This window comes from Phyllobates terribilis, unplaced genomic scaffold, assembly GCF_046119375.1.
Source record: "Phyllobates terribilis strain yellow unplaced genomic scaffold, ASM4611937v1 Scaffold_8__6_contigs__length_399053987, whole genome shotgun sequence".
In the NCBI taxonomy this organism is placed as follows: Eukaryota; Metazoa; Chordata; class Amphibia; order Anura; family Dendrobatidae; genus Phyllobates; species Phyllobates terribilis.
This window is the reverse complement of record NW_027362768.1, coordinates 363,151,963-363,171,408: the sequence shown is the minus strand read 5'-3', so window position 1 is coordinate 363,171,408 and position 19,446 is coordinate 363,151,963. Positions and strand designations below refer to the sequence as shown.

General features: G+C 43.5%; 1 protein-coding gene across 3 annotated transcripts in view; it reads right to left on the bottom strand.

The window, feature by feature from the left end:
• Window positions 1-2,369: 2,369 nt before the first annotated feature.
• SETD5 (SET domain containing 5) overlaps window positions 2,370-19,446 on the bottom strand; it is a 73,034-nt gene continuing 55,957 nt past the window's right edge. For all 3 annotated transcript variants that reach the window (XM_073644787.1, XM_073644789.1, XM_073644788.1), the window contains exons 9-25: window positions 18,812-19,054; window positions 15,926-16,074; window positions 15,607-15,724; window positions 15,236-15,345; window positions 14,020-14,269; window positions 13,786-13,860; window positions 12,888-13,142; window positions 12,305-12,619; window positions 11,723-11,965; window positions 11,504-11,618; window positions 11,119-11,369; window positions 10,613-10,669; window positions 9,120-9,602; window positions 7,596-7,888; window positions 7,123-7,256; window positions 5,822-5,901; window positions 2,370-5,728 (exon numbers count right to left, since the gene is read on the bottom strand). In XM_073644787.1, coding sequence (XP_073500888.1) covers window positions 5,177-5,728; window positions 5,822-5,901; window positions 7,123-7,256; window positions 7,596-7,888; window positions 9,120-9,602; window positions 10,613-10,669; window positions 11,119-11,369; window positions 11,504-11,618; window positions 11,723-11,965; window positions 12,305-12,619; window positions 12,888-13,142; window positions 13,786-13,860; window positions 14,020-14,269; window positions 15,236-15,345; window positions 15,607-15,724; window positions 15,926-16,074; window positions 18,812-19,054 — 3,723 coding nt within the window. In that variant the 3' untranslated portion in view covers window positions 2,370-5,176. The remainder of the gene's footprint in view (window positions 5,729-5,821; window positions 5,902-7,122; window positions 7,257-7,595; window positions 7,889-9,119; window positions 9,603-10,612; window positions 10,670-11,118; window positions 11,370-11,503; window positions 11,619-11,722; window positions 11,966-12,304; window positions 12,620-12,887; window positions 13,143-13,785; window positions 13,861-14,019; window positions 14,270-15,235; window positions 15,346-15,606; window positions 15,725-15,925; window positions 16,075-18,811; window positions 19,055-19,446) is intronic.

Genomic DNA, 19,446 nt, shown 5'->3' with positions numbered 1-19,446 from the left:
AGACTGCGGTGTGCGCGCACGCAGGTGATCAGCGCTTCTGCATGCCGAGCGGTGCATTGCAAAGCAGTGTTTCGAGCAATCCATGGGGTTTCAGGATCCGCAACTCTTCCCTTGAGAAAGTTGTTTGGTACTCCACGCGAAACGCGCGTCGAGAAGCCAGTACCAACCATACCATTTTTGGAGGAGCATCGCTGACAAAGGGTAAGCAGTACCGAGGCTCACAATGTTTGTGTGCTCAGGCTTTGATGGTTTTTGGGGGCACCAGCTCTGACTATATCGCTACTGCCTGCGCAGCTGATAACACTGCAGTATACATACATTGGTTGCTTATCTTTTCAGCTGTCTCAGGCATTGTAGCTCTATAGATTGCTTGTGCACACGGACACCTCTCAATAAATTTTCCCAGGTACTGTTATATGTTCCCTTGTCAGTGCTTGCGCCTCTTGCTGCTATTTTCCATCTCCCTCCTGCCCATATCTTGTCTGTTTTTACTATTTTTGTATTAAATTAACTATATGTATCAATAAAGTTGAATCTACCTTTATAGAAAAATTGAAGAAAAAAAACTCCGTGTTGTTCGCTTTTTGTAAACTGCTTTGTGGAGTTAACTGTTTGTATTGGTGCACAGCCGGTCCGGACGGATTCATGTGCCCACAAACAATAGGTTCTTGGGATTGCTTGTTGTAACCCCCATCAATCTGCAGAAATCTCAAGTCTTTATCATGTGAAAATCTAGACAAATGATACATGCCCTCCAAGTCAGGACTTAGACTAGAACGATGCAAAACTTCTTCTCGTCAACCTTAATTTGTTACCACACAGGATAAGAGGATAAATCATGAGGACAGTAAAACAGGCATAGCCTAAAAGCGAAAAGTGTGCCGGCCGTTTAAGATGTGTGTACAGGAGCATAAAACTATTCCTGGCCATTATATAACTTGTATCCTGCAGTTTTCACCAGTTGCCCCTTTGGAGAGACTAATTTTCAGTTGCCTCTCAGCTAGTGGGTAAAGACGAGCTGCTAGGCTGTCTCCCATACACAACCCACACAGACATGAAGGATTCCTGCTCTCTGTATTGAGGACATTATGCAGCTGCACTGAGCGGTGTAGCTGTGAATCCAGTTTGGGGTGAATTAAACACTTATTAGAAAGCTGCAGCATGGGGGACATAATACAGCAGTGGATCCAGCCCAGGGGCGAGATATACATTAACTAGAAAGCAGCAGCATGGACAATATTATACAGCAGTTCTGAGCAGTATCTGTGAAACCAAAGAGGTAAAATAATCACTTACTAGAAAGCAGCAGCATGGGGGACATAATGCAGCAGCACTGAGCAGTGCAGCTGTGGATCCAGCTCAGGGGTGAGATACACACTAAATAGAAAGCAGCAGCATGGGCAATATTATACAGCAGTACCCAGAGAGAGGTGAAATAATCACTTACTAGAAAGCAGCAGCACTGAGGACATAGTACAACAGTACTGCGTAATGTAGCTGTCAATCCAGCTCAGGGAAAAGATAAACACTAACTAGAAAGCAGCAGCATGTGGGACATTTTACAGCAGTACTGAGCAGAGTATATGTGAAATCAGAGAAAGGCAAAAATAACTTACTGGAAAGCAACAGTTTGTGGGACATTTTACAGCAGTACTGAGCAGTGTAGCTGCAAATCCATCTGAGATGACAGAACACATTCACTAGAAGTAGCACAATCTGTGTGCTTCTTTCTGCCCCTCTTTTTCACTCTCCTCCCGCCACTCTCTACAGACATCATTAGGAAGCTGTAATATGATCCCTCAGTGTTAGGACAGTTCATCTTGTGTTGAGCAAGACGTATTTGAGCTATTTTCAGAGTGAATGATGAGCTCAGGAGGCGGAGGGAGAAGAAATGGCTCATAGGTGGAGAAAGAAGCAGAATTCTCTGATATGTTGCAAAATGTCATCTATTCGCTTGTAATGTTGATTTATGCAAAGCTTGTTGAAACAATAGCGACCACTTAATGACAGGAGACGAAACTCAAGGTAAGTATTTTATTATCAAAATTATTACATCTCTTCTGAAAGATCAAATGTTACATCATTGTGTAAAAACTCCACGTGAGTGATGATAGCGGTAGGCTCCTTTCTGTGACCTCTTCTTTATAAATGTGCTGCCAAATGCAAAAACCAGGTCAGCCACTCGGCTCTGGTAGGAGGCATTTGGCCGCGCCGCGAGGAGGCCCAGCAGAAGGTGGAGGCTTGCAATACAGACCCTGTGATGTTTATACACACATAATATACAGTATACAAGACCCAAAACAAGGGTGACGTGATTTCCATCCCTAACCAGTCTCACAGTTGTACAACTCTGGAAATAAAACAGGCAGTTTATTTATTTTTTTTTTTTATTTAAAAAAATAAAATATTTGAAAGAGAAGGAGAAAAATAAAATTACAAAAAAAAAAAATGTTTTTTTTGCTTAAATTTTGAATAAAATTTTGCTATTAGAAGGGACACAATTGTTAATTCAATGGTCGATACTCTGTAACAGTCACCAAATGAAACCGAAATGACGAACGTAATAAAAGGACAACTGCTGATCAGAGACCTGGAGAGAGAGAAAAAAAAAAAATGGAAGGGGAAGGGGATGCGAAGGGATCGGAGAAGGTAAAGACTCACAGTATTATCTTATGGAGTCACTGTAGCACCGAAGATTATAACGTCCGTATTTCTAGCTAGCATACAATGCTTATAACTGGATATAAAATTAAATAAAAGCATCTGCTCAGTTACTCGTCCCGGGGAAGGGCGGCGTAAAACGTATTACCTGGAGAGCGGGTGGAGGCGACTTTTAAAGTACAACCCTAGCTGACCTCCCCCACTCCACAGAATTAAACCATAAAAACACAGGGGAAAAAAAAAATATGAAGCATAAATTTAACGCTCAGATGGCGGACACTTACATTACAGACTGTAAAGGGAAGAGGAGCAGCAAAATTAAACATTTATTACCATATTCCCATAATTTTGTTTTTGTGGATTTTTCTTGCAGATTTAAAAATATTTCAAGTACATGATTGGATGGAGCAGTTAGAAGATCGGAGGACTTGCATCTTTTTTTTTTTTTTTTTTTTTAACGGCCAGCAAGGAGCCCTTTTAGGATTATTTTCCTGCTTAAAGGCGACCTGGACACATGGCATTAATATGCAATTTCTACCTGGTGTAAAAGCCGCTGTTCTCCTGAATCCGGCGATGTTTTTCTTTTGTGTCTGTGCCTCTCCCTTCCTTCTATATCAGTATTTTTTGTTACTAAGCTCCTCAGGGTCGTGTTCTTGAGGACCACGCCCACTTGGCTAACAAGACTTGATTTATTTACAGGAAAGAGAGGGCCATATCTCAGGAAGGGAGAGGCGCAGTAACAAAAGAAAAACATCGCCGGATTCAGGAGAACAGCAGCATTTACACCAGATACAAAAAAAATTAAGATATTTATGGAAGTGAAAGGTACTCTTAGAACCTGATCACCTAAATGAAGAAGTGCAGTTCTGTGTAGGACCTAAACCCCTTCACTGCTGCTCCGTCACTTCAGTCAATATGTGCGACAGGGAAAGTGACATGTTCAAGTGCAAAGCTCAACGAGCAGCGCCAAGATGGTGCAGACTGGTACCCAGAAGTGCTCAGGGTGGACATAACCTGGAGGTCTTCACAAAATAAAACCAAACAAACCCATACAGTAATTTTCACTGTTAGCTGAGCTGGGGTTTTTCCAAGATTTATGGTAAGCAACCCTGTGAGTGACTTCCTACTGATTATATATATATATATATATATATATATATATATATATATATATATATATATATATATATATATATATATATATATATATATATATAATGTATATCCGTCTAGGTGAGCTGCAATATATACGAAAAATAAATCAGATTGACATTTGTATTTGGTTAGAGCGATACTCGCATCGGAAATCGAATATCTACTCGGCCATAAATGGGCAGATTTAGGAGACCATGACCCAACAACCAATGCAAATATTCACCAACCTTAAATGGACTCTAGATTTTACGCCGCTGGGCACAATTTAAAAAAAAATTTGAAGCAATAAAAACAAAAAGTAGTCGTCGTCCCCCCCCAAAGTAGAAAAATATAGATATCATTATGGTGTCAATTACTTTACAGCATAGTACAATGCAGCATTTACCTGGAACATGAAAATCCCGTGTACAGTTGTTACAAGCGCACGTATATACAGCTATCTGCCTGAGGTCCACGCTCTGGCTACACACGTGTAGCGCTGCTTCTGGTCTATATGTACAGCAGGTAAGGTATAACTGGCCCAGGAACTGAATTCTGCAGAATCACTGGTGTACACAAAATAAATATGACAAGGAACGACTTGGTACTAGCACTGGAATGCCTACGATAAAACATGGAAGCCAGGTGTTACTGATACTGCCGGATTTCATGCAGGTTCCTATATTCAACCTGGAGTCGGTATATTATTTTAATATGGCCCCCTAATGCAGTGTCCCCCCTTCTTCGCCTGTGGTTCCCCAACTGTTGCAAAGCAAACTCCGAGCACGGTGGGAGTTGTAGTTTTGCAACAGGTGTGGAAAAAAAAAAACACAGGCAATATACTGCACTTCTCCTTCCGTTAAAAAAAAACTAGTGGAAAATAAAACCTGTATCCGTAATCTGATGGCAGAAATCCGGATGTTGTCATTCCAACGAGGGAAGGATAGATCCGTAGAGTATGGACACAGCAGCCCCTTCCTCACCCCAAAAAAAAATTGTTGTTATAACGTGATGCTACAATTTTAGGTACTTTAACCCCCGCTTTTCCCGGCCTTAAATTTTCCCCATTATCTTTAAACATGATAGAAACATTGTCCTTACTGCACGAGTGACTACAAGTGGTTTCTGGTGATACAGAGAGAGAAACCGAGTAATTGTATGATTATAGGTTTAAACATTATTTTTGTTTTTTTTTTCATCAATTCGTGGATTTCCCAAGACGTCTTCTCTTTCTTGCAATGTGAGAGTGAGGGAGCCGATGTGATCAGCGAATTTAGCCTCTGCCTGTTTCGATTCTAGACCCGATGTCTAGGGTGCAGGAATGGCTTGGGGCGGGGGGGGGTAGATAGTGCTATCCTGGTCTTTTCCCTCCGCAGCAGTCCTAGGATAGGCCAGTCTGAGTTTTTACTCCTGAGGCTTGCATCTGCTGCAGCCGATACTGGTGGACGCCAGACCCACGCTGTGAATAATGCTGTGGACTGGACACAGCGCTAATCCTGGGGCCTGACATGCTTATAGTTCTCGAGTCTGATCTCGACCCCTGGGGGGTGGAGGAATTTGCAGAAGCCCCAGTGCTGGCTTGTGAGTCTGAGGAAATAGATTCTGTCCTGAGCAATTGGGCTGGACTTGCCTCGTGGCTGGGGCCTCGCTGATGGAAGCTTTTCCTTGGCGGACACGTGCCGGCGTTGCTCCCATAAAGCTGCTGACTGTTGTAATACCCAGAGCTCTGAGCGGTGGGAGAGTCTGTGGAAGTAATATGGGAAGGACTGGAGAAAGAAGAGGAAATGACAGAGGTCTCTGTGTGGCCGTGTCCTGGCCTCTGCGGGGTCCTGTAGCCGAATCCAGCAGGCTGAGCTGAGGGTCCACGGAAAGGGGATGAATTCTGGGAGAGGACACTGACCGGCTCCGACTGAGGACTATCACACTGCAGGAACTAATAGACAAAAGAGAGAAAATAGATCAATAACAAAAAAATAAGTTGCCAATAGTAAATCAATTAGTTGATATATATGTGATGCAGGATTACCGGATAATTGTATCTGGAAGGGCTGTACACTGTTGGTCCTTTAGAAACAGCCACATTCAACATCTCAGCTTCTCCATCTTCTGCAAATAAAACATTTATCTTTATGAAAATCTGAATCGTTGTCATTTAGACACAACTTACTTGATGGGTGGACTGGGAACGGGGCTCGAGGCAAATGAGTGGCCTCATTAAAAAAGGGTTTGTATCCAATGAAACAACTTATCTCTAGGCCTCATTCAGTTTCTTTTTTACTTCCAAAAAAAACTGACCGAATTTCATCAGCGATTTTGGTCAGTTTATCAAAGTTTGGTTAAAGTTTCATCCGTTTTTCTCATATGTGGAAAAAAAAAAAACGTTTCTCAACCCTCTCCTGTCAGTCTGTGAAAATCGGATGGCATCAGGGAGCTGTCCAAATTTTTCACGGATCTTTAGACTTGCATTGCTGATTTGACAGATCAAAATCGAATGTGTGTCTGTAAATTTTGAGCAGACCTCTCGGTCCCTGAAAAACTGTGGACATGTGAAAGACCCCATGCACTTTTGTAGGTACAAGCACTATCCATGAAAACCGCTGATAATTGAAAGCAAAAAAATGGACGCCTTTGGATGGATGTGGTTACTAATTTCAGCACTACTCCAGGCCAAGCTGCAATATTTACTATTCTTCATACACTCGGTAGCGGCCAATGTAAAAAATGAAGAGGTTACAGGGCGCCAAAGCCCCTATGAACAGCTGACTGGCGAGTAGTGCCGGACCCACAACCAATCTGATATTGATCAATTTTGTAGAGCTGAACAAGCCCTTTAAAAGGGAACCTTTCACCTAGGAAAATGCCATTTACCTGGAGATATAAGATTAATCTTAGCATTACAATGCTTCCGGCTACCGGGAGAAATTGAACGCGCACAGAGTGGTTACATTCACCGCTCAATATACTGAGAGCACACCTCCGCACTTTGATTGACAGCTAGATCTGCACAGATGCGCTGCGGAGTGAACCGTCAATCACAGAGCCGGGGTGCATTTACAGCTTCAGCTCACAGAATAATAAGCGGTGCTGTGAGAGGTGACTATACCAGCTCCATGCACGTCCCCATGACCTCCCAGGAGGTATAAAGTTAACTTTCTGCATTTTTATAAGTTGACAGGACACCATTATAAAGCAATCTACCTATAGAGTAACTCCATATATGCAGGTAAATAGCTTTTTTCTGAGGCGTCCGGTTCCTTTGAAAAGCAAACAGATCAATTCGGGCAAAGGTGAGAAAGTAAAGGCAGGCGACTGAAAATCTGACTGTACCCGACTCTCTGTCCAGACTGCTCTCTCTGGAAGGCGACATCTCTCCTCTTTGGGACACCTTGACTCCACTTCTCAGCACCCGCTCCAGGAACCCCTGCCCTTCCCGTAGTCGTTCTACCGACGTAGGAACCATCCTGTAGATAAATGCACAGGTATGTAAGCCACAATACCAGTCTCTGGTCATCATATCGGCATTTTCGCGGTACAAGCAATGAACCTAGAAATAATAATGTGCAGTCTTCCTTCTCTTAGATACATTCTCAGGTTACAACTATGAATCTACAATCTCTACTGAAGAATGATTGAAAAGGGATTTGGGAGCCTCCTGTACACATCTGATGGTCGGCTGGACCCGCTGATGTACATCTATGGCCACCGCACAGTTTTTCTGTGCACTTGACCAAGAGGTCAACACAAAGCTCCTAAAAAATAATGTGACAATCTGCTGGAGACAAGTATGGGGGGCTCCTTACCATCGGCTGCTGATGCTCTCTGTTGGCTTGCAGTGGGAAGAAGAGCCAACCGTTCTTTCTGTGGGGCTGATGTCCTCAACCTGAGGCGTGGAGGGGTGAACGGGGGACGAGAAGCCACTTGGTGGGGAAGATGGAGCTTGAAGCTGCAAAGCACTTGGCAGGTCCGTGTCAGATATAGAGCCATTGCTGCTCTGACGCGTTGGAGTCCCGGCACAGCGTATAACGTCCCCGCCCGGAGAAGACGTCACTTCCTTGGCTTCTTGTTTTCGCTTTCGATATTCTAGCAAAGACACCTACCGAGACAGAAGAGGAAAAAGTCAAAAAAAAAAAAATCATTATCGTTATTTACTTAATTATTGCACATTCTGACAGAATGAAGGAAGATACTAATCCTACGAAGGACGACGGAAAAACTGCATTGTGTAGGAGCAAATACAGCGCAAAAAATAGCAATCAGGCACAGAAAGAAAACAAATGTAAGGGGACGGCACCACTAGCAGACATCAGACTTTCTGGTGGGATGTGAGATGTGAATGCCAGCCAAATAATCCCAATTTCCTTGATTACACGGCCGCTGATATGGCAGGATAATACTGCACATAAATGTATCATAAATTAGTGGTTTTGTGCGGTGACGGCCTTTTATCCTTTTGGGTTTACTTTGGAGTGTATCAATTAGGTGGGGTTACAAAGCAACTTGTGGAACAATAGTCGATCAATCCCGCCGATTTCAGTAAATGTGTATGGAGCCTCCTGATTCTCCCGATCCTCATTCTGCAGGTAGAGAAGCCGTTGCCAGATGATTCTCGCTTTCTCCACTCTCCCCATAGAGAATATATGGATGGTCGGCTGAGCCAAGCTTTCCTGTGCGTGACTAAGTCGGGAAAGATGACTTACCATGAAACCAGCATTGGGCAGACAATTACCTGTAAGGTGTACGCTCAATTTTGCAACACATCATTCATCATCACACTATGCCGCTGGCTTTTTCTGCACCTTGCTTGTCGTGGTCACACCACCCCACACAAGCACCGATGCAGATATGGCTCAATGAGATTTTTGGTGAGAATTATGATAATTGCATTTGACTTTACCAAAATATTCTTATTTTCAGCAGTCAAACCAGTTAATGGAAAGCGGAGAGCGCACTCCTCACTGGAGATTTTCTTGACGTCCCTGCAAATTTTACATGGATTTTTCATCAATAATATATGAGCTAATTCTTTTGACTTGAAGACGGCCATCGGGGTTTGTTCACATACTGCATGTGCATCACTGCTGACACATCGCAAGTGCAGAATTACAGCAGCAAAAACATTTTTTCATCATTTTTTTTAACAGACGTTTCCAGGCATTCCCTACTGGCCATTACTGATGGAAGCGATTTTAGCTGCATGTTGGGAGCAATTTTCGGCTGTAATGTCTGAACGCAGCCCAATTGTCTCACCATACAGACTGGAATCACGTTCAGCATCCAGGGATACCAGTAAATTAGCTCAGGGTGGAAATCACAATTTCAGTTACCTTTTTCCTTTGAGGCGGATTTTGGGGAGAAGATCTGACTCCCTCATAAGTCCTTTCACTACAAGGAGACATAGATCCCTGTGCGGATTCTTTCAAAAGTCCAGAAACGGGCCTTGTGTAATAAGCCTCCACCGGAGAGCCACAGTACATGTCTGATTGGGAAGGCTTTCTTTCTCCAACAATAGGGGACCCTCGCAATGAGCCGTCAGCCCGAGGCATCGCGTTCAAAGGGGAGAAAGCATACATTAAATTGAACTCAGTCCGGAAAGTCTGTTCTGAATTTCTTAGCAGCGTTGACCCTTCCCCTCCTTTTACTAAAACACTCGCTTCTGATGTGCCACTGTACGGCAAAGATGCGCTGGGCGACTGAGACGCGGGATCGCCGGGGCCGGTACTGACGGTGGTTGGGAGCTCCTGGCAACTCTCCATCGATATCTCCAAGAAACTGGCTTTTGGTACATCCGCATCCGTTCGGAGACCAGGCTGGAAGAAGAAAAGAACACTATGAAGAGAAAATCACAAGTGGGGACCTAATCTTATATTAACCCCTTAAGGATTCGGTTATTTTGGGCTTTGAGGACTTGGCAATTTTTAAAAATAATCTTTAATAATTTTTTTTATTAAGAGCCAGCACGGTTAATTTTATTTTTTTAGTGGGCAAATTGTATCATTTTTTTTTTTATGGCATCATTCTGCGGTATCTGTTAAACTTATTTTGTAGGAAGTGGTCAATTTTTTTTTTTTTTTGCATGATAAATGCCATGTTGGCTTTACTCCAGGGATCAGTATGATACTATATTTTTATAGATTTTTTTTTTTTTACTTTTAGCCAATAAAAATCTTTATTTTTTAACTTTTATTTAATTAAAAAAATCATTTTTTTTCACATTTAATAAAATCCATTTTATTTTTAAACTTTTATCCAATAAAATCCATTTTTTTTTTTTTTTTTTTACTTTTATCCAATGAAATATTTTTTTTCTAACCATTTGTTTGTATCGCCCTATCCTGAAACCGCCATTTTTTCTCTTTTATTGCTAGCAGAGATGCATGAGGACTTTTCTTTTTTTTTTTTGCTGGATGGATTATCTAGATTTTTTTTTATCACTTATCTTAGTTTTTGGAGACAGGCGAGCAAAAAAACTCCCCAAAACAGCAGTTCTGTAATTTTTTTTCACCGTATGTGACTATTTTTGCAGCTGGGATTGTTACAATAGTCTGGATACAAATAAATCGCTTTATTTATATATAAATAGATTAGTATATTTATATTTATTAGCCCCATGTGGGGGGCTTGAGCTTAAATAAAAGCCCAAATATTATTGAAAGCCCTGAATCTCTATAGCTGTGTATTGAAGACCCAATTCTCAATGCTGATCGGAGCGTTAGGATTTTAGCTCATTTCTCATGTAAGGAAAATAATACACATATAATCATCTACCTTTTCCCCAAATCACCCATTGTGACCAATTGACATAGAATATTATAACTACCTCGGGTGATACGGACTCGGGCCTGTGCGCTGGGGAGCTCTCGGGGGACGATATGTTCTAGGAGTAAAATGCAAATTGATATTTAGGATCAAAATTAAAGAAAAAAAATTAAAAAGTTAGAAAAAGGCAAAGTAAATTAAACATTTAGCCAGTAGGTATTTGCAGAAAATAACATAACCTGCATTGGTTGAGCTATGGTTACATGTGCACTGTGAAAACAATGGAGACCTCGATGAGAGGCATCAGGGTGTTACTTGGATCAGTTGTTTGACCGACGTGATGATAGCGATCTATTATTATCAATGGAAGCCAAAGAGTAAAGCTGTGGGAGATGGCACAATACAGAACTTGGCCATCACCGTAGTTCCACCGTAGACAATGAAAGGAGCTGAGCCAAGCAAGTGCGGTAATCGTCACGTTCTCGGGATCAGCAAAGCTATGAGAACAACCCTTTGAAGAAATGCTCAAGCCGATCTGTACACACTGGACGGGGCAGCGTCCATTACCTCAAACTGTAGTGGAGTATTACAGCGACTAGCAGCGAGAGACGGGATGGGGGAGAACACAAGTCCGTATCCGTATCGGGATTCCTCCTCGCCGGGAAGGGAAGAGCTGGGTGTAGTCTGCATTGGACTTAGAGAGTCTGTCGTCACAGAGTTAGGAAGTGCGGGGGGATACGGCACCGGACTGGATAGCATCGCTGAATGTTCTTCCAGGATATATTTCATCTTCCATTTTTTAAAGGGAGCTGCAGTTTCTGCAAAAAGCAAAAAAAAGTCATCAGCAAACTTGTTTAAACGTTTATGTCCTAGATATGACTCAGGTGTCAGATTGCCATGATAATAAGAAATATCCTGTGTGCGCAATCACGTTCCTACCACAGTCCCATACCTGTATTGGTTCGGCTATTATCCCTGGAAGAGGTGGAGTTCTCATTGCTTTGGTATAAAGGTGCGGAGCTCTCAGGCTGTGAGAAATCGTCATCCATGGCTTGTTTAATCCAGCGCTGAAGAAAGAAATAAGCAGCAGGTTTTAATGGAAGTGCCTGTAGCTGGAGATTACACTTTGATCAAAGCAAATTGGAGTAAAAAAAATGAGAACGGCACAAACCTTTTTGCATGATCCATAAGTGCCATCCACCTTTGGAGGTCTTCTTCGCCTCTCTGGCATAAATGGAGACACAAAGCGTATGTAGTGTTTAGGAGCTGTGCAGATGGACGGGGAATGGGATAGTCCAGGGAGCATGTTAAGGGTGGTCGCCAAAACTGTGGGATCCGTTGTAATCCGCAAAGGGTGATCAATGGGGCTGTCCTGCTTCTCTACCTTATCATTTAACCACTCTGTAACTAGGTACTGGAGAAGAAAGACACAGGATTAATTTCAAAGCGCTGGTGACGTTGGTCAACTCCAATTATGGCATTTATAAGGGTTATTCCCAAGACAGTCAGTCAGTTATCCCTTATCCTTAGATGATTGCTCAACCTCTGTTCCAGTCATTGTCTATTAGGCGGCCGGAGAAAACAAGCACAGTACTTGTCCCATAGACAGCATCAGCCCCTCCACCCCATTAAAGCCCCGTTCTTGGCATCCCAGCGGTTGGACCCCCAGACATCAGTAAATTTTCCCCTATTCTGCGGATATGGGGTGACTTACCATCTTGGGAATAACCCTTTAACATGAAGTTTTACTAACCTTTTTAGCTTTATGATATTTAAGGCCGGACCGTGTTGGCTGGGTCACCGCCTGGATGACTGCAGGGGACTCTGAGCCTTGTTGTTCATCAGCTAATCCCAGATTTTCTGTGTTCCCAGGCTCTGTTGTGGCAGAATTTGCAGTTCCTTCCTCTGGCACCGGGGGCGCCAGCTCTACTTGCTGAGCTACTGCTTGCCTTTGCCTTCTTAACCTTTGTGCTGAGGCGCTGCGGTACCTAGACATGCGGCTTTTTGGCCGAGGCCTGGTAGATTTTGGTGGTACTGGTTTAGGGGCAGGTTTCTCTGTGTTTACGTCCTAGGTAAGCAAATACAACAGATTAATACAATTGTATGTATGCACAGCTAAACTTTAAGAGGTCATAAGAAAAAGTTTGGTTTATTTCACAATTTCATGCGGCAACCCCTAAACACTTCATATCAAGAAGCAAATCAGCAACACACTTACAACTGAATGATTTGTGAAGTTTATTAAATTATGTACTCTGAGAGCCATCGATTAGAGGCAGTAAAGTATGGTAGGAAGAGTTCCTGGCACTTACACAAATCCCAAAACATTTACTCACCAGCGCCTGAGAGGATCTCCGCGTGTTCACACCTGGGGTAGGGTTGGGTGCCGGCTCTACGCCCATAGGACTTTCAGGTTCGGGCTCTGGATCATCTGCTTGGGACGTAGGATCTACTGTCACTTGGACTTCAGGAACAGACGACGCCTCAGGTTCGGCAGCAGCTTGTTCCGCGGGTTGATCTTTGCGCCGCCTTCTTCTATCAACGCTTTCCGATATGTGCAGAAGAAGCTCTGATTTCTTGTCATCTCTCGACTACAAGAAAAACAAAGATAAGGATCCGAAATACTGAAATTCTGGCCATCAGGTCCCCAGTTAGGAAAGCGGTTGTCCAGGTTGGGCGCCTCCTTTATTGAATGAAACACAATATCCCGGTAATATACACGTACCAGCAGGTAAATAGCAGGAGTGCGCGCAATAATCACCTGCTTACATACACTGCAGATTATCTCTCCTCTCAGATCAGCCGCTGTCCATGCTGCAGACCATCCATAAGGTCCCTGTTTATCCAGCCTTATATATTTGACAGCATTTTCAGGTCCATTTATTTACAGTAGATTGCTTATATAACACCATCATATTCTGCAGCGCTTTACAGATATCATCACTGTCCACAGGGGGGGGGGGGGGGGGGGGGGGACTGGAGTCCCTGGAGGAAACCCACACGAACACGGGGAGAACATACATCCTTGCAGATGTTGTCTTGGTGGGATGTGCTACCCCACAGGGCCCCCCACCACAGCATGCTACCCCACAGAGTCAACAAGCTGCTCTCTACTGTAAAGGTACAGTGGTGTCACCAATGGGTTAACAATCTACAAAAAACGATTACCGAGCACGCTGCAGCAGTATAACTTTTTTTATACTAATAATTGGGGGCAGGAAAGTGGCAACTTACCCTTCTCGTCCTTGACACTTTTTCCACCTCTTCCTCTTTAGTTTCTTCGCATTTAACGGTCGCGTCAACTTCCATCTGCAGAGAACAAAGCTTTATTAGACTTAGGTTACTGCGCACAAACTACAAAACCAAAGCAGGCGAGGGAAGGCTTTCACACAGCATATATACTATAGGGTAACAAGTATGTGGGACTAGAGGCCTCACTAATATTCAGAGCTTGTCATCAGACATCACCTTATGGTCACCAGTAATGGCATCGGTGGCAGGAGCTTCTGCGGCTTCGTCGGTCTGGTTATTGGCACTTTCATCCACCACAAAACCCTGCTGTTCTAACTCTCTCCTCCGAGCTTTGCGGTGCCTCGTCTCTGCGCCTATGGATAGTGGAGGGGTAGTAGGAGGCGGCAGGTCTCCGGTGACAGGATTCCTCTTCTGGACAGGACAGTTCCGGTTGCCTTTGTGACATGCACAATCTACCTTGTAACTGCTGCAATAGGCAAGGACAGACGTATGGATTAACGATTGGCCTACCAAATCAAAAAAGTCACTTATTTTACATCACAAATATTACTGACCAGCTAAAAGGCGGCAAACTAATTTTCTGGAATAAGCAATTTCTGTACAAGTTAGATGTGCTTTACACCACTTCATCAGACGCTCGGCATTGTGCTTGGTGGTGTATGGCTGCAGGCAGTGCTCAGATATGAAACTCACAGCAAGGGCCCAGTGTTTGTGTTGATGGTATGCCAGGAGGTTTGGACTCTGCAGTTATGGGGTCAGCAGAGCGGTGGTGACTTATCTGCTCTCTGCTCCTCAGCACTCGGCCCCCCGCTCGTTATGGGGTCTCCATTTCGTGGATGAGTTGTGGTGGTTCTTTCCACTTCTCAATAATATCACTCACAGGCGATGGGGGAAGAAACGTCATGTGAACGGGCTTGTTACCCCATTGGCTCCTATTAAAGGACCCCTGTGCACCACCGGCCGTTCTGTCACATTATTAAAGGCAGATGGCATGGCGGGGGGCTGCGTGTTGTTACACCCCGGGGGATCAACGGGGCCGCGTGTTGTTACACCCCAGGGGATCAGCGGGGCCACGTGTTGTTACACCCCGGGGGATCAGCGGGGCCTCGTGTTGTTACACCCCGGGGGATCAGCGGGGCCACGTGTTGTTATACCCTGGAGGGGCAGTGGGGTCGGATGTTGTTACACCCCGGAGGGGCAGTGGGGTCGGATGTTGTTACACCCCAGGGTAACCAGTGAGATTGAATAAAAAACCTGAATTCAATGATGAAAATGTATCCCAATACCGTTCTCCATAGTGTGTGTAACATATACATTAATAACGCATTCACACATCAGAGCATCGGATCGTAATATACAGATGTGTAAATGCAGCATTAACTGAATTTTAATAAGTGACACCTGTTGTAAAATGAGGATTGAAAACACTCACCAGTTACTGTAGTCAAAATCAAAGGCAATGGTGACCTCTGTATCTTTTGCAATGGCAGCGATGGCATAAATACACAGATGAACCATCCCATCTGCAATCACGTGCCGAACCTGGAATAAGAAAAGTGAGATACACTATTAGGAGGACTCTGCTCGGGCCTTTATTCCAGATAAGTGGATTTTAAGAAGTTATGGTAAACACACGCCAGGCGTCCACACATGAGGGACATGAATAAGATCCAAAAGAGCATACGGCCAACAGCCATCACATGGCATGTGCACGGCTTGCACAGCTTCAGCTTTTAGCAAGCCCTCGAGATTGGAAACAACTACTAGACAAATGAAGGTGGTCTCCTATGAGCTGCCTCTTACCTCAGCATTGGGTGCACAGGAACGTCTGATAAATCTGGCATCGTTACCGAAGGTCCGAGCATCCACACACATTTCCAAACCGTTAAACTTAGAGTAAAAGAGCACGAAGGGGTACGGTCTGTCATAGAAAAAAATAAAGCCAATTAAGGGTATAGTTGAATCCAGTCATTATTAGATAAATGGGGTTCACATTGATTAGTAGCGTCAATGTTCTAAAACTCAGGTTTATTTTATGTTTTTTTCAAACCATAAAACGAACCTGCATAAAGTAAGGCAGCAGTCCTATGCAAGAACTTCCAACCAATTACTATGTACTTACTTTTTGAAGAAGTGTCCATTGACCTCAAACTGCTGCCGTAACATAACTTTGCCCCGGTATTCGATCACAAGCGTGTTTATCGGCAAGTCCTTGGAGGCGCGCAGGATTTTACGATGCTTCTGCACACGCGCCACCCTCCCCAGCTGAAACTGCAACGAGACATTTATCAGCTTTCCTATGCACTGATGTACATACAGCAGGTATCAGAAAATCTAGATACAAGCACTTATCTAAATAACTTTGAAGGGTTCAGAAACTCTTTAGGCCGAGATAGACTTGGCCACAAGTCGGAGTCAGTTTTGCCTAAAGCTACGCCCCGGGGGACAACTGATAGGACCCGCATTTACCGCAAGACCGAGACGACCAACTCACTCTGCTTTTAGTGGAGAGGTGCTGGGAATTCTTACATAAATTAATAGGAATCTTGACAAGTTCTTTACTGACAGATTCTTGAGATAGAAATCAGAGCCTGTGGCACTTACATCTATTATTTAGGGCATATCCTGTTGATGTGCCATAAATATATGAGAGGGGGATACCCCCCTTTAAGGCTCGTTCAAATGTCCGAGATCGGACCACAATGCACGGACTGGCTGGGGGTTTCCTGACCAGAGTGTGACAGCTGCATAGAAATATATGCAGTCATCCTCGAGACAGGAGAGCTACTGACAGTCCATGCATTAAATGTACGTGCTCAGACCGATTGGCACGGATGTCTGAATGAGCCCTTAAAGCACACCAGTCAGCAGGATTGTGCTCAGTAAACCACATACACTATCAGGTTGGCGCTGTTAAACTGATTAAAATGATGAAATGATGAAATACATCCTGTGGTTCTTGTGTAATCTTTACTTTCAGTTTGGAGATAATGATATGCTCATGCTTTGTGGCGGCCTGTGGGGGGAGCTCTATCTGGTGCTCTGCTTACTTATTCATCTGTATGCTCTTATGGCAGCTCACCGATCGTTCACTGACCAACCTCCTATTTTACATAATGCATCTAGTAGTGCTGGGTTAGGTAAAATAGGAGGCAGGTCAGTGAACGATTACACAAGAACCACATGACGGATTTAATCAACCAAGGTATCATTTTAATCAGTGTAATGTCGCCCACCTGACAATGTACAGTACAGACCAAAAGTTTGGACACACCTTCTCATTTAAAGATTTTTCTGTATTTTCCTGACTATGAAAATTGTACATTCACACTCAAGGCATCAAAACTATGAATTAACACATGTGGAATTATATACTTAACAAAAAAGTGTGAAACAACTGAAAATATGTCTTATATTCTAGCTTCTTCAAAGTAGCCACCTTTTGGTTTGATGACTGCTTTGCACACTCTTGGCATTCTCTTGATGAGCTTCAAGAGGTAGTCACCGGAAATGGTTTTCACTTCACAGGTGTGCCCTGTCAGGTTTAATAAGTGGGATTTCTTGCCTTATAAATGGGGTTGGGACCATCAGTTGTGTTGTGCAGAAGTCTGGTGGATACACAGCTGATAGTCCTACTGAATAGACTGTTAGAATTTGTATTATGGCAAGAAAAAAGCAGCTAAGTAAAGAAAAACGAGTGGCCATCATTACTTTAAGAAATGAAGGTCAGTCAGTCCGAAAAGTTGGGAAAACTGTGAAAGTGTCCCCAAGTGCAGTTGCAAAAACCATCAAGCGCTACAAAGAAACTGGCTCACATGAGGACCGCCCCAGGAAAGGAAGACCAAGAGTCACCTCTGCTTCTGAGGATAAGTTTATCCGAGTCACCAGCCTCAGAAATCGCAGGTTAACAGCAGCTCAGATTAGGGACCAGGTCAATGCCACACAGAGTTCTAGCAGCAGACACATCTCTACAACTGTTAAGAGGAGACTTTGTGCAGCAGGCCTTCATGGTAAAATAGCTGCTAGGAAACCACTGCTAAGGACAGGCAACAAGCAGAAGAGACTTGTTTGGGCTAAAGAACACAAGGAATGGACATTAGACCAGTGGAAATCTGTGCTTTGGTCTGATGAGTCCAAATTTGAGATCTTTGGGTCCAACCACCGTGTCTTTGTGCGACGCAGAAAAGGTGAACGGATGGACTCTACATGCCTGGTTCCCACCGTGAAGCATGGAGGAGGAGGTGTGATGGTGTAGGGGTGCTTTGCTGGTGACACTGTTGGGGATTTATTCAAAATTGAAGGCATACTGAACCAGCATGGCTACCACAGCATCTTGCAGCGGCATGGTATTCCATCCGGTTTGCGTTTAGTTGGACCATCATTTATTTTTCAACAGGACAATGACCCCAAACACACCTCCAGGCTGTGTAAGGGCTATTTGACCAAGAAGGAGAGTGATGGGGTGCTACGCCAGATGACCTGGCCTCCACAGTCACCAGACCTGACCCAATCGAGATGGTTTGGGGTGAGCTGGACCGCAGAGTGAAGGCAAAAGGGCCAACAAGTACTAAGCATCTCTGGGAACTCCTTCAAGATTGTTGGAAGAGCATTTCCGGTGACTACCTCTTGAAGCTCATCAAGAGAATGCCAAGAGTGTGGAAAGCAGTCATCAAAGCAAAAGGTGGCTACTTTGAAGAACCTAGAATATAAGACATATTTTCAGTAGTTTCACACTTTTTTGTTAAGTATATAATTCCACATGTGGTAATTCATAGTTTTGATGCCTTCAGTGTGAATGTACAATTTTCATAGTCCTGAAAATAAAAAAAAAAAAAAAACTTTAAATGAGGTGTGTCCAAACTTTTGGTCTGTACTGTATGTGGTTAACTGAGCACAATCCTGCTGACAGGTGTGCTTTAAGTGCATGTCTAAAAGTTAGCATACTGAAACAGAAAAAAAATTGTAACAAGGGAAGTATAAATCTTGACAAGTGCAAAATGGCAAATACCTGCATCTGAGATCCTACGACTGTGTTGTTACAAGACAGCTCAGTCTTCTTGATGGTTTCGGACAGCTCTGCTTTTCCAACCAGGTCTTTGTTAGAGCGCACGTGTCTCTCCAGAAGGTTCTGCATGTCTGCACTATACTGGTTAGTAAAGGCCTCCTCATACTGGTCAGTCCACAGCCGGATCCTGTTCTCCCAGCCCTCCGTGGTGTTTTCATCCAATGTGTGAGCATCAGAAGGCGAATTCTGGAGAAAGAAAATAAAAATATATATAAATATAGTAAGATAAAATCAGCTCCTCTACGTGCATCAACGTCCAAAAATTAAAGATTGTTTAAATCAGGTTTTTGGGTTAAATGTGAATCTTTCAAAACATTTTGGCAATGTTTTTTTTTTCATAATCTGGATTAAAAATACAAAAAAAAAAATCTTGTAATTTCCGCACTGACCACTGAGGTTATTTTAGCCACTTTTACCATATCAGGAAATTCACATGTACATTATCAGCAATGAACAGACTCCGACCCTATCCTTTGTAAAGTGAAGAAAGGAGAAGCCATGATATCGCCTATTGTGATTGCTGGATCCTGTGTTATCAGCAGTGTTACCTGTCATTGCAATCCTGCCTCTGATGATAA